At 41.3% G+C, this 15,018-nt stretch overlaps 1 protein-coding gene across 4 annotated transcripts in view; it reads right to left on the bottom strand.

The window, feature by feature from the left end:
* Positions 1–15,018, bottom strand: part of il1rapl2 (interleukin 1 receptor accessory protein-like 2) — a 583,827-nt gene that overhangs the window by 14,626 nt on the left and 554,183 nt on the right. For all 4 annotated transcript variants that reach the window (XM_030061479.1, XM_030061478.1, XM_030061480.1 and 1 more), the window contains 2 exons: positions 14,526–14,671; positions 2,242–2,382 (listed from right to left, as the gene is read on the bottom strand). In XM_030061479.1, the coding sequence (XP_029917339.1) occupies positions 2,242–2,382; positions 14,526–14,671 (287 nt within the window). The remainder of the gene's footprint in view (positions 1–2,241; positions 2,383–14,525; positions 14,672–15,018) is intronic.

The following is a 15,018-nucleotide window of genomic DNA, read 5'->3' as shown; positions in this document are numbered from 1 at the left end:
TTTTTCTGTGCAGTGTTAAATCACAGGCAGCCTCGGCCTGCAGTCACATCTGAGCTCTGAAGCTCTAATGAGCCTGAGCACAACATTAAACCCCCAGGCAGGAGCCTCCTGGTCATTTAAATCCAAAGCTGGCGGTAACAAGTTTGCTTGGGGTCTTGCCAATATAACTGAGAGGCTTTTGGTAACTTTTTGGAGTAGTTTTTGAAATGGTGCATTTTACTTTCAATTAAATTTGTTTTGACTCAAGTGGGCTACATTTTACATTTCCTCCACTAAATAGTACACCTTTTAAAAGTCAGACTCTGAACAATGATGGAAACAAAGTAAAGAAAAGTTGATGAATGTCATCAGATCCAAACCCAAGGCCTTGACCCGCTGCATTTACAGTATGTTGGTGAATAAAAGAGGGGTGGCCTGCATTGAAACCACCCACACTTGTTCATTCGTGCTTTATGCATTTTGTTTTATTCAGCTGCTAACATCAGTTAGACTCTATTTGCCCTTCAACTTCTGGTCAGTCGCTGCAAAGTTAGAGACAGTTCAGGGACTTTGGTAGAATGACACAAAGCTCCTGCAGATGAGGAGAGGGAGAAACAAAACAGCTGAGAAATAATTTGATAGATAAATGATGAACACGAGCCCGTGGTCACTGTCTAAAGCTGAATGCGTGTACTGAGATGGGCAAAGCTCTGTTTTATTGGTCATACACTCAACTTTTTATTTTGATGAGTTAAATTTAGCTTTTGTTGATGAAGAAAAAAATTACAGTTTTAAGTAAATGAGTATATCTCCTTGTCCTTTAGTATTATCTACCATTTATCCTCTTATTCTCACATGGATTTTGATGCCAGTAATCTTACCTCTGCTCAAGTAAAATTTTTGCAGTGTAACAGCTTTTCTTGCCTGCCTAAACGTTTATGCCAGTGGTCTCAGTTGCCCACCTCCTTAAGGGGTCACAAGACAAAAAGATTAACAAACGGTTCAGTGATATCAGGCAAAAGAGCCGAAACAGAAACTGGTGAACTTCAGGGACAGTCTGGCCACAGGAAGTGGAGATCATCCATCAGCCTGTTACTTGACATCTATAGAGGATGGCTCCGCCTCCACAATCTCCGCTCCATGTGTCATTGCACATGCTGACGGTTCAGAGTGGAGGGCCGCTGCTCCCAGCTCAGCCACACGTGTAAATAGTTAGAATGGAAAAATCTTGGATTTTATTTATTCCTGTTTGAGGGAAGTGTAATTTGTCAACATATCATCCACAAAAGGGCTGGCGAGTGTTTGAACGGGATCTGCTCACGTGTGCAGCGCTCATTAAAGCCACAAACATAGCTCAGAACACGAGGGCACCTTGCACCTTCGTCACGGTCTGCACTTCCTAGTCCTTGGCACCAAAATTACACTGCGCTGCTACTGACACACCCCCTGCTGCGCCTCTCCTCCCACTTTGGTGCAATCAAGTTCATGGTGAGTCACCAAAATGAAACAAGGACAGACGGGAAAAAAACATGAGGAAAATGCCACCTCACCAGCCCAAATCCCAACCGTGCACCGTCACAAAAACACATGTAATTATCTACATTTTGATTCATTTGGGATTTTTATATAAAACCCCCATTACCTCCCATGTCTTGGAGGACAGTGCATCCTCAATATTGACATCATGCTTGAACAGTAAGTGTGGACTGAAATGTCATCCACTAAAAAATGAAACAGGATACACAGGTGGGGCATAACGTTGGGAGGGATTTGATTTGGACATGAATCTTCTAGCTTTGTCCCGCTAAAAGTGGAAGGTTGATTGACAGGTGGATGATATTATTGGTTAAATTGCATGGTTCATGCCTAAATAAGCAAGTGTTATATTTTGTTTAACAGCAAGGAAAAAAATTGTATTTTGATATAAGAATACAATTTAAAAAAAAAAAAAAAAAATTGGCATATATTGTTAAATGGGTGCACAATATGACCAGGGGTAAGACATAAAAGGGTTAAAATGACAATGTCCATTTTATCTGGAATTTAAGGAAGCCAAAGGCTGTCAAAATGTCGCTTCATTATGATGTAAAGGTCAGATTCCATGGTTTTTTTTTTTTTTTTTTTTTTTTTTTTTTTTTTTTGTCTTTTCAGATGTCATGCCTTGTATGGAATACAAAAGAAAGGGGAAAAAAAATAGAAAAAGATGCCTGTCTGAATCCTCGTGGCCTTTGTGTGTGCCGCTACGTGAAACTGAAAGCTTACCATCCTCAGTCTCATCGCTGCCGAAGTGCCTCCTGTAGCAGAGCATGATCTCCAGGTTGTAACACTTGTAAAGGGCTGTCAGGACCCCCAGCAGCAGCAATATCACCCCGAGACCACCAGCCAACTCCAGACGATACATATCTACAGACACCGAGACGGAAACACACAGAGGTACAGCAGGGAGAGGAAGAGACAAAAGGAATTAATTAGATTCATATCAGTTAATTTTCTGAGACCTAGAGAGTGAGAGGGATGTAAAAACAAATAATCACATATTATTGTCACGTTTAGAAGGCTGCATACTAAAAACCTGTTGTCAATGTGCTGCGTTCTCTTTCCTTTCTCCTCTTACAACATAGTTGGCTAAATTTAAGTGCACAAACTGGTTAAACGACAAAACTTTGACAAAACACATAAAAATTTAATTAGATTCATATTGGCAAATTTCCTCTGAGAGACAAAGAACGGATGATGAAGAGAGAATGAAAAGTGCACCCACACTGACAAATACACACTTGTACAAATCAGACTGGTGCTCGCTGTCATCCACTATTCAGTTGATTTTATGACTTTGTGATGAATGCCAATTGTATTTAGTGAGTTTGACAATGCCTTGTCTTCCATTTCTTGCCAGTAAAACATGTTGAACTGAACTGAATTTAATTGAGTGAATCAGACAAAAACATCCCCCCACATACACACACACGCACACACACACACACACAAGTGGATGCGTAAAACATGCTGGAAGTCGCTCTGACTGTCACATCACAGCATCCGAGAAGCGAACAAAAACAGTTTGTCCATTTTAAAATCAGCAGAAGTAGAATATTACTAATTTATGGTATTTTCTTCTTGGGACATTTTCTTGACTTGCCCCCTCTGCGGGGAGGTCAGAGGTCAGGGTCTGAATGAATTTCACTTTTATTTATATTCCCAGTTTACATGAAATTTACTTTTTATCCAACAAAAGATATATACCCAGGCATACCTCAGCCAGGGTTTGGCTAAAGTGGAAAAATAAGCAGGTCAGAGGTTTCCAGCTGATTGTGAACACAGGGACGTCCATCCCGACTAAGAGGCAATCTGGGGGCCGCTGTTAGGGGGGAGGTGAGCACAGACTACCAAGAATCAGATGGAGGCTATTTTAATTCAACACCAAAGAAGTCACTTTGAACTTTCTAAATTTTACATATTTGAATGTATTTGATTATTCATTGAAATGCATGGTCAAGACCATTTGCAATACCTCGAATGGGGGTAAGCGTACCCCTACGGGTACACTGCAGTACTGCAGGGGATGAGTTTAAAAAAAAAACCAAAAACAAATGAATTGAAAAATATCAGTCATGCATAATTCCTAATGTCAAAAGACTTCTTCCTGTGTAGCACCGGCTAACCTGTATATGTTTGTGTGCATGTCAAGTTGCAGCTAGTGTGTCTGCAGTTTATTAATCTGGTTTATAACAGCTCTGTTTTGAACACACTTTATTGACAATATCAACCAGAACAGGTGCAGTATAGAGAGAATATCCAGCCAAATGTCAAATGTGTCTATTTACCATGCTCCACCTTACATACTGCTATTTATAATTTGTATACATGTTTTTGTTCAACTGTTTGGTCTGGGGATCCCAGGACCCCTGGGGGACCCAGGACTTCCTATGTCCCAGGGTTTAATCATTGTTTTTATAGTAATTATTATTTTAACCTCAAACATTTTAATCTAATTGGCAGTGTGCAAGTATGACACAAGCCAAAGTATCTTTTTGATATCAGGGAAAATAATTAAGGGGCAACTAGGGGGTCCGGAACATGTAAAGTTCCTGGTCTAGGCTCAGATATATTGATGATGTTCTTTGTGCAGGATGCTTTGGCGATGTAAGAATGATGCTATCATGTCAATAAAGCTTATTGAATTGACTTGGAAAGGACAGAAAGAGAAGGACAGGCGTGGCTCTCCATCAGTCTCTCTCTGTAGAGATTCTTCATATTTCACACATGAGCACAACATTAGTTGACCAAAACATAATAATAAGTCAACATCAAGCATGTTGTCTTCACCGTGACAACTGATGACCTCACCTCGGCATGGCAAACACACACTTAGAAACTGTGTGTGGGTGTGTGGACGTGCATTCGTGCATGTGTGCGTGCGTGCATGGGTGTGTGTGTGTGTGTGTGTGTGTGTATGTGTGTGTGTGTGATAGTAATAGATCACATTTCCCATGGTGTCATTCACCAGCCATGTCCCATTAATCTCCCATGCACTCATATTGCCTATGATAGCACTATCACTCATTCACACACACGCGCACGCACGCACACACACACACACACACACACACACACACACACACACAATCCTCTCTCCATCCCTCCATCTTCTCCCCTTGCCATGACTCTTCCTGAAACCACTTCCCTTTGTCAAGAGATTTTCCAAATCATGCCAAAAATGGTAGCTACAGGCCTACTATTATTTAAATATATGTGATATTCATAATTTGATAACAATACTGAAGAATAATAACTAGTATCAATAATACTGATCATGCAATTATGTATGCATGTATTTTTTTAGAAACTGTATATTCACATGTCCTGTGTTCAGTGCAACAGAGTTGAGAAACCAGTCTAACCACATCCTTTTTCATGTATTTATTTGTTGAAACCAGTCGTACCCTTCAGCAAGGTTGAACTGGATCTTTCCCAGTATATGAACGTGAGGTCAGACTCTCTCCCGGAACAGTAAACCGGCAGTCAGCAGGTTTCTGTGGACACCTGGGAGCCACACAGCGGCTCATGGTCCAGTGCACGGCGGGATGAAGTGGAGGAGGAACACAGGAGGAGAGGGAGGATATTCGCTCACCCTGTCGTTTACAACACAAGCATTATGGACCATTATTTTTTTATTGGCCCACCTCCGCCCAACCATATTTGGAGAACAACTTTTTTTTAATGCATCACAACATCTCCATTATGCCACTGCAAACACAACCCTACACTCACCCATTAAACCAGCGAGTGGAAAAAACACGTAAGAGGCACTTGAGCTGCCTAATGTCCCACCACAATCCCCGTGATATGTTTAACACTAGCAATTGTGCTCCTGAGCTTGCTAATTAATCTAATTTAGACATAAAATCAGAAACATCTCTATGACAACACACTTATTTTCCACATAAAACATAGGTGGTATTAATATGAATTCAGTATCTTAAAGCATGAAGGATGTTTTCCCCTCATTAATATTCAAATTTATGCAGCAAGGTCCTCCAAAATTTAATCAGATCCTCTCATCTATGGGGGTGGCGTGAGGGGGGTTGCAGCATGAAGCCTGCACAGAGATGCACAGAGATTATAGAGCATAACAGTTTGCTCTGACAAAGCAACAGCCCATAAGGCACTTGTTCAGCCCCCCTCCGCTAAATGTCACATTGAAGCTGAATCGTCCTGGAACATCGTCTCATATGCAGCCTCTCACTCATTTTAGCCCGAATTAGGTGCTGTGTTCTCACACTGATACAGCGTAGACGAGAAATGGTGGGAAAGTTTACTTGTGAATGGAAATGATGTTTGCAGGGCACAACAGAAACCCTGGACATCACATGGTTTGGTTTCCTGTTCAGAGGAAAGGAAACTGACTAATTCTGATTTCACAATAGGACATGAGAGACAGACAATGATGTGCTGAGTAGCAGCGCTCCTTTTGAAATGAGTAATGAGCACTAAGACTGACAAGCGCAGCACTGCCTGCACTATAGCAACACTCTCAGTCTGACTTGTTTAAATTTTCTCGTATGAATCAGTTATTTTACTTATTGTACTTAATTTCTGCAGTAATTAGCAAAATTGAATCAGATCATTTACTTTTACTACAATATTATGTATAAAAATTGTATAGCCTGGTGTGAACATGGTGCCAAGCAATACACTGTATTTGATGTAACTGGAGTTTAACTGCAGATGACAGTCACAAACTATCAACAGACCGCTTAGACTTATGAAAATTGACATTAATTTACTATATTTTTCATTATTATTTTTTTCTATTGAAAGGATTGTAGTCTTTATAGCACCAGAAAATACTTCTTTAGGCTCACACAGTAGCAGAACCCTATTTGTTTTTTTTTCTATAAAGTTTTGTGAAAGAAGAGCCATAATTTTATCAATTCACAACTATTTCTAAAGTTGTTATAATATGAATTTTTACCCCTCCATTATGAAAAGTTCCACACACACACAAAAGTTTGCTTTATTTTGTTGGTTCTGGATATTCTGTATGTGCTGTTTGCATTGCTACATTGAAGCTACATCACACTTATATTGAGTGAAACACTGAAATCCAAGATGTCATGGATATGCCTCAACCAATAAAAGCATTTTAACTTACATCCTTGGCTGGATGTGAATGTGCCTGAAGTAAGCCCAGGGGCTCCAAGATGCCACTGTTCACCGGCTGCAGCATTGCATCAAATAGAAAACATGTGGATGTCTTGTGCATCATTTAGCCCTGTAACTCAGCAGGATGCGTTTACTATCCTCGGGAACTTTAGGATCTCCATTAGAATTTAAAATAAAGTTCTGTGGGTTTGAACAAAGGTGCACAGGTGCAGCTGCACGGGAATGATATTCACCAATGGGACTGGCCGAGCTGAGGAGAACAAAATGAACGCTTTAATGATTTTTTTGTCATATAATGATCTGTTACCAGAAGTCACAGCCTACCCATCGCTTTATTTACCACCACATCATCTGTTTGAAGTTACCACATTTGACCAGCAGACGTCTCTGCAGCTCTATTCTGTGCTGCTGCACTAACTCCTCTATAGAGAGTGCTATAGGAAGAGGTGGTGAGCGAGGGAGAGAGAGAGAGAGAGAGAGAGAGAGAGAGAGAGAGAGAAAGAGAGAGAGAGACTTAATGGTGGTCCAAGGGAGAAGAGAAATAGAGAAATTTCACTAATTGCCAAATATTTGCTCTACAGTAAAGTGAACTCAGATAGCTTCCATTAGTAATGAGACACATTTAGGAACCTCGGCTTCTCCTTCCGACTGTCCCTGCCTCCATCCATCCATGCCTCCCCTCTGTTTCTCTCACTCTCTCTCTCTCTCTCTCTCTCTCTCGCTATTGCTACCCCCCCACCCACCGCCACCACTACCACCACCACACACACACACACACATACACACTCACACTTCCCCCCAACCTCCCCATACAGCCCCCCTTCATTTATCTCTCTCAGATATTTTCCATTAGTAATGAGTCGCTTGCCGCTGTCTCCCAGTATCAGTGCAGGGGCAAATGGGAGCTGAATTTTAACAATGAATTTTAAGTATGCTTTTTAGATTTTAGGCAGAAAGGAGAGAGAGGCAGGGAGCAGAGGATGACTTCCCTCTCCCTCTCTCTCTCTCTGCCATGCTGTCTCTCTCCCCACTCCCAAACACATAAAGGGATGTTGACACTATGTTGTTGAAATCAAAAGTCCACAGCCGTCTCTCTCTTAACAATTTACAGTTTCGTTCCAAGGGCTTTATTATTAGAATTGCATTTGGCATGCACTGCCAAAGCAATCTGTCAAAATATTATTAATGATTATGGACGAAAAAGAATTAGCCTTGAGGGCTGGTTCCTATCGTGCCATCTGTCTTTCACTCTCTGTCTCTCCTTCTCTGTCCCCCTGTCTCTCTCTCTCTCTCTCTCTCTCTCTCTCTCTCTCTCTCTCTCTCTCTCTCTCTCTCTCTCTCTTTCCGTCGCTCTCCATTTTACTTTCTCCTAAAGTTCTCGTCACGGTTTCTCCTCTGTCTGTTACAATAAGAAGAGCGCCTGTGTGTGTGTGTGCAAGCATGCAACACAGACGCACCAAGCCATTACTGTGGGTCTTTGCAGGGTGAGAGAACACCCTAATCCAATCACCCGCTCACACACACTGACCTCTATCAATGCATGAAATCAAGCGTTGGTAACTTGTGCTAACTTTAGACAACTTGGGCTTTGTTTGGGCTGTTGTATCGTGTCCAGGCAGACAGGGAGGGGCAGGCGGCCTAACGTGGCCCTATTAGATTCACAGGCAAGGCACAGCTGGAGCAGTCATCTGGCTAGTTAGCCCAGGTTAGCGGCTTTAAAGAGGAGCACACCATGTTTTTGTGAGGCTGGCCAGTTGGTCAGGTTACTTGTCAAGTGCTGAGAGCACAGACACCAAAATCATCCATGTGTCCCCGGCCAATCATTGGCTCTGCTAACACTGGAGCACGCATTGTGTTGAATGCCATCCACAGGAAGAAAACTGACCTGCTACTGATTTGTCCTGTAGATTTATCAGTTTAAAATATGACGTGGGCTATCATTGATTCAGTATAGCAGATATCAATATTGTCTCTGGAGCTATTTCAAATCGAGACACTGTGTATTCATCCGGTGAGCGGTGATTTTTAGCTGCCCACGCTCTCCCATCACCCATAGCCTCCTCTTCATATGGAAACAGGAAAAGCAGCCGTGCTGGTTCAAAACAGTATGTTGTCATTTTGTCATATTTCGTGTAAATAATAGCAACCTCCTCCACAAAAATTCTAAATGTGCTGTATATTATTTAGGATCACATACCATTTAACTTAGCTGCTAAAATTAATCGTTTTCTTCCTTTTGAGATGATGGTGCACTGCTGTGACTCAACATAGTGAATGCTGAAGAGTTAGCATGGAGCACTGGGGGACATATGGATAATTTTGGTGCCAGGGTTACAGTTATTAACGGGTGAGTTCACTAATGCGCCAGTCTCCTGAAAACTTGGTGTAGTCCTTCAGGATCATTTTACATTTTAGCAGCAGCATCAACAAAGCTAAACAGAGCATCACAGAGGCGCTAAGGAGCAACTGAGTTTTAGTCCATCAAGAGATATCCACGGGGTGATATTTACTTTTGCAAAAATAGTAGTCTGAACTTAACAAACGTCAGCAGTTCTTAATGTCAGAAATGTCAAGTCCAGCCACTTGCTATTTGTTTTGGATTTTCAATTGAAATATCTCTGCTTTCAAAATGTCCCTCCACTTGCTGTACAATTCCTGTTGAGAGAATCAAATTTATGTAAGAAAAAAGAGGATTTAATGACTCCACTTCGGTTGGCCTCCAAAAATCCACTGACCTACTAGCAGCAGAATAAAATAAAATCTTGGTCCTAAAACAAAATTTTGGTACTTCCCAATTCACTTCAACTTTTTAGCTTTTAAAGGACAATAGGCAATTTAAGCCCTTGGCTGACATCATGATGATATTTACAGACTGGAATGATAAAGTGATGTGATATTAAATGATATCAAAGATACTAAAAGGGTATTCCAAGCTAGAGAGGTTTTGCAAAACACATTGAATATGCTGAATGATACTATGCAACTAGTGGAAGAGTGAAAAACAAGAGCCATTCTAACTGTGAAGTGTACACTGAATTTACAAAATAATGTGGACACTTGAAGCACACAGATGAGGGGAATCCAGGTAAAAGACCTCATCCCTTATTGATTTCCCTCACGGTAAATACACCAATCACAAAGGAGGAGATGGAGATGGATTAGATAAGGATTTTTCAGCCTTGAGACAAGCGAGGTGTGGATTATACAGAAGGGGCTGCGACTCAATATCAGGAAGACATCCCTCATTTTGTAAACTCACTGTAAATTCCCATTCCCCAAACAGAAAGAGATAGAGGGCTGAGGAGAGGGACAGAGAGAGACGGAGCAACAGAAAGAGGAGATAGGAAAGGAGGCAAAGACAGAGAAAGAGCTAGAGAGGGGCAGGAGTGTGTTTTGGAATGCAGTGATGAGTCAAAGCAGCCCACCTCATTTAGAATCAAGAGGAAAGGGCTGTGAGATGCAAAAAAAACATGCATAAACACACACACACACAAATACACACCAACACATACAGAGAGCGTGCTCTATTTCCATAATTTAAAAGCAGTCCCACACGTTTTGCCACATTTTTGGGTGATTGCTGATTACCTGCTTAAAATTACAGCCTTTGGAAACTGCATGTGTGTCTGTATTTGTATGTGTGTGTGTGTGTGTGTGTGTGTGAGTGTATTCTGACCTGGCACACACACACACGTGCACACTCTAATCTAGGCCACTTCCTCCTCATGCACGTGAACATGTACAAAAATGGTTTGCAGGTAATTACAATGTTAAATAATGACGACCCCCAGGTTCACATTCTGACCCCCTGTGGAGGTGTGTGTGTGTGTGTGTGTGTGTGTTCCCACATGTGTGCACGTCTGTATGTGCTCCTTCATGTGTGCAATTGTCTGTGTGTGTGTGTGTGTGTGTGTGTGTGTGTGTGTGTGTGTGTGTGTGTGAGTCCCTGGGGTGCTAGTTAAGTATAGTAAGATAGATTTGACACCCAAGGCATTCAGCAGGAGTTAGACAGGGAGAGCAACCTTTTCCAGTCTGTCTTCCCCTCTGTTTTGATTCGCTTTTTCCTCTTTTTCTCTGCACCTCCTCTTCATCCCTCCCACCGTTTCTCTATCTATGTTGCTTCATCTGCATCTTTTTTTTTTGTCTCTTTGCCTGCTTCAGTGTCTTTGCCTCTTCTCTAACCCGTTCATGTCCCTCTACATCCTCATTCCTCCTGTCACTTGGTTTTCTACATAACATCTTACATGGTCAGCACTGATGTAGCCCTCTAACATTTCCCTGAGACTATTTATCTCATTCCCCTGCTCTGTTTCACCTGTTTCTCTCCCTCTTTCTCTCTGTTTCTCTCTGTCTGTCTAGGTTTCTCTCTCTTTCTCTAGATTGTGGTCTCTGACTCACACAAACCCTCTCTCTCTCCACAACAGACAGAAAACATGACTCTGCAGGACTTCTGCAAATGTTCTCCTCTCTGCCCTTAAATATTTGTCAGGTGTATATTTAAAGAAATAAATGCGAGATCCAGTCTGCATCTTTGCCGTGGTGCTTCTGTGCAACACATCGCTGAGGTCACTTCAATCAGTCTGTGTGGACGGGACTGGGATGTCTTTTTCCTTGAATTTTTGTTGATGAACTTTGTTTTCTTTGTCTGTTCAGCCAGGTTGGCAATTATCGCTCATGACAACTATCCAGTTCATCTTCTATTCCAAAAATCCCTGTTGTTGCCACAGAAAACATAAAACACATCCCCTCCTGTGTGCCAGAGGACTTCTCCAGGGAAAGAGCGACCAGACACTGAGCGTTTTGAACAGCAAATATAAAAACTTTGAAGAACCGAATACAGGAATGACTTTTGTTGACAATCCTGGACAAACAGACACAGGTAGCAGTCAGAAGCTGCTGGGCCATGTTTATCAGTGACAGAGTAGTGAAACCTTTATTCTGTTTTGTACAATTTACTATTATTACTTGAAATGAGTGCCACATTTATGTTTCATTCAATTCTTAATGACAATCCAGGTGTGAAACCTTTTTGATTTTGATTACTTTTGATTTTGAAAGATGTGACTTGGGCGAAAAAAAAAAAAAAAAAAAAAAAAAAAAAACATCAGTCACCATTAACAGAACCAGATGTTGCAATGGAATATGTCTCAGGTTTGCAGGGCATACATTATTTTAGATTTATTAAGACAGGATGAAAACATGTGGCTCACACTCAGAGAATACTCTACAGAGTTGAGAACATGACATGGATATTGTTACAGTTTAAACAATAAATTACTATGCACTGCACTGAGCACTCACTTGATTAACTGTTATTGAATTCAAAGATTAAATGCATAAAAGTAAATAATGAGCTGAAACAAAACAGTTTTTACTTATTCTTCACATTTGGGAAGGCACTGGTCCTCTAACTCCCCTGACATAGATGGCTGACTTCTGTGATTCTCAGGCTATTCTGATGAAAAAACAGGAAAACCCTGCAGCACATCATGAATAACATTGCATTAGATGGTGGATTTATTTGGAAAGGTAAGGCAATCTAAATTCAAAATCCCTGCCTGTGTAATGGACAGCACTTAGGCCATTTGAGGCAGATGGGAAGCCATTATTAGCTGCTGGAGATGGATAAATAAATCATTAACAACAGAACAATTCTTTAATGCCAGTGCACTAGGTGATATTTTCAATCCAGGTTTAACATAAAAAGAAAAAAGGTACATAGCTAGATAGATAATTATAATTCTCTGCCTTAGGCATCAGCTGGCTATCTAAGACTCAACACTCAAATGACTCAGAGCCTATCTTTCTAAAACAATCTCCTCTCACATAATAAGTAGTTTATCTTCTTTCTCAGTAGGAACCACCTATGGAGTGCCACAGGGCTCTGTTCAAGGCCCCCTCTGCAAATTCTTGCTTTACAGCAGGGCTCTTCAAGTGGGCCAAATTTGGAATTCACTTGGGGTTGTTGGCCCACACAGAATAATTTGGCAATGAATAGCTACAGGTAACTCTCACAGTGTAACATGAAGAGATCTATAATTACATGAAATGACATAGCCATGTGCATCTCTTTTCTTCTACTTTAACAGTATCATAATAATCAATTCCAGACAGCAGCCGGCCCGACCAATAAGACCTGCAGATAAGGCTACAAAGCCTCATACACAAGTGCAAAAGGTTACATCTAACAGACCAAGGAGACAAGGGCTGCTATTGTAATTCCACAATCACAACAACCAGCATTATCTGCTGTGTCCTAGTAATTTGTCAATGAGGACTAAGCCAAACTCACCTGCTATTTTCATTTATTGGAGCGCAGTCGTGCCCATGCATGCTAAGCATAAAGGGGCTAGGTGTAGTCGAATATAATCAAGGTGTTTGGAAATTAACAATCAGCTTCACATAATTCATTATGTCAGATTAATAAATGAATAAATAAAGCAGACACGCAAGTGATTATTAATTTTTTGTCTTAACTAAAGTAATGAATGTAACTACTGCATTAAAGAAAACACAGTCCATGGCTACAGTACCTCTGCTAACTGGTCCCTCCTCTGCATTGAGTTGTGCATCAAGTTGGCTCGACCACTGCCAGCCAGTTCAGCCTCTTTCTGCCTTACAGTTTGTAATGTCTCCTCTGAGGAGTCATGTTGTCATCCTCGCCGCACAGTATATATCATGTGCAAAACACAGCATGCCACAAAAAACACACTGACTCCCTGAGCTCTGTATTGTAATGGGCCACCTGACTTGTCCAAACATCTAAAACACATTTTCAGCCAAATGTTTGCTCCACTGCACACTTTTTGCCCTTGACAACACATGATGGATTTACATTGCTGCTGAATTGTTGTCATCAAATGTGGCATTATAATATCTGGCGTAATAAGCTACGCGTAATAGGTGTAATTATGTCCAAACAGCCACACATTCAGAACAACCTGGAAGGCTGCAGTTACAACAGTATTGATGTTGCAGTGAGATTAGACGAGGTCCTCATGGGTCTAATGCCAGTGACTTTTTTTTTTTTTTTTACCAAAAAAGCACATCTCACCTTGTGCCTCCTCATCTAAATAAACCTCCCATCAATGCGACATCCTTCTCACCTTATTGTACAAGCATGAAAATACCACATGAACGAGCAAAGTGTGTTTCCAGGTCACCAAAATAACAACTGGTCATTGTACTGATTGCGACGTTTTTTGCACACCCACCACTATAGGGCCAATCGTGTTTTTCTATCATCCATAAAGACAGAAAACAGGATGACTACAGTAAAATACCATCCATCAGACTAACAGTAGCCTGTAGGCCCATAGCCTTCGTTTCTTTTCTTTTCTTTTTTTTTTTTTTAATCATAGTCTATCCCTGATGCCAGCCTGATTTACTCACAGCCTTTCGCCGGCCACAGAAAAAATCAAAAGGGTCGTATCTGTGGCCCAGTGAATGAGCCTGCTTTACAGCATGCCTTTTAGAGCATTTTGTACTCTCTTCTTATTTAACTACTATATAATTAAAGTTTATGGTGCTGACAGTGAATATTATTATTAGTGGTAGTAATAACAGTAGCTGTACTCAGACAAAATAAATAAATAAATAACTACACACAGAAAAACAAATTTCTTGAATCTTGCACTGATATTTAGGGGTTAGCCTTCCTAATCAGCAGTTTCCCTGCAAGTTGTTTGTGAGTGCATGCCATTTCATCACATTGCTCTCTCAAATTTTGTGTTATGAGGAAAAAAAAAAAACATATTTGAAGATGGTCTGGCAACTGATTTGTTCCCATTTGAGCAACTTCTCGACTTCTGTATGATACAAGTGCAAGAGAGAGCAAGAGAGAGCAAGATTGTGTGTGTGTGGGAGAGAGAGTAATCTACCTTTTTTCTGCAGTATAGCACTGCCATGGCGCCTCCCTTTGTGGTTCTCCACATAACAGGTGTAGTTAGCCAGGTCTGCCTCCTCCACAGCGTCAAACGTTAAGGATAGCTGCACCTCCTTCTCCCCTAAATACTCCTTCAAAATCCTGGACAAACAGAAAAACACACAGAGGTATCAGTCAGAGGTAGTTGGATCAGCTTTCCTACCCAGATTTATTCCTTGTAAAACCCCTTATGGAAGAGGCGGGAGCCCTCCTCCTCCTCTTACATAGGCAGAGAGGAGAATAGAGGAAGGAATATGCATGTGCATGAAACACTGGTGACAGCTGGAAAAGCCTCCCTCCTTATGCTAAGGTCATGCTCCTTTAAAACCCTGGGAGTAGCAAGAGGACAGTGGAGGAGAGTGAACCTATGTTGGGGTCACACTGTGCAACTTAAAGCCTGATTTAAGGTCAGATTTGGCCACAGCCGCTGTTATCAGAGTCAGGCTGAC

This window comes from Myripristis murdjan, chromosome 10, assembly GCF_902150065.1.
Source record: "Myripristis murdjan chromosome 10, fMyrMur1.1, whole genome shotgun sequence".
Lineage (NCBI taxonomy): Eukaryota > Metazoa > Chordata > Actinopteri > Holocentriformes > Holocentridae > Myripristis > Myripristis murdjan.
Note: the sequence above shows the minus strand (reverse complement) of the source record. Positions and strands in the feature narration are given on the sequence as shown.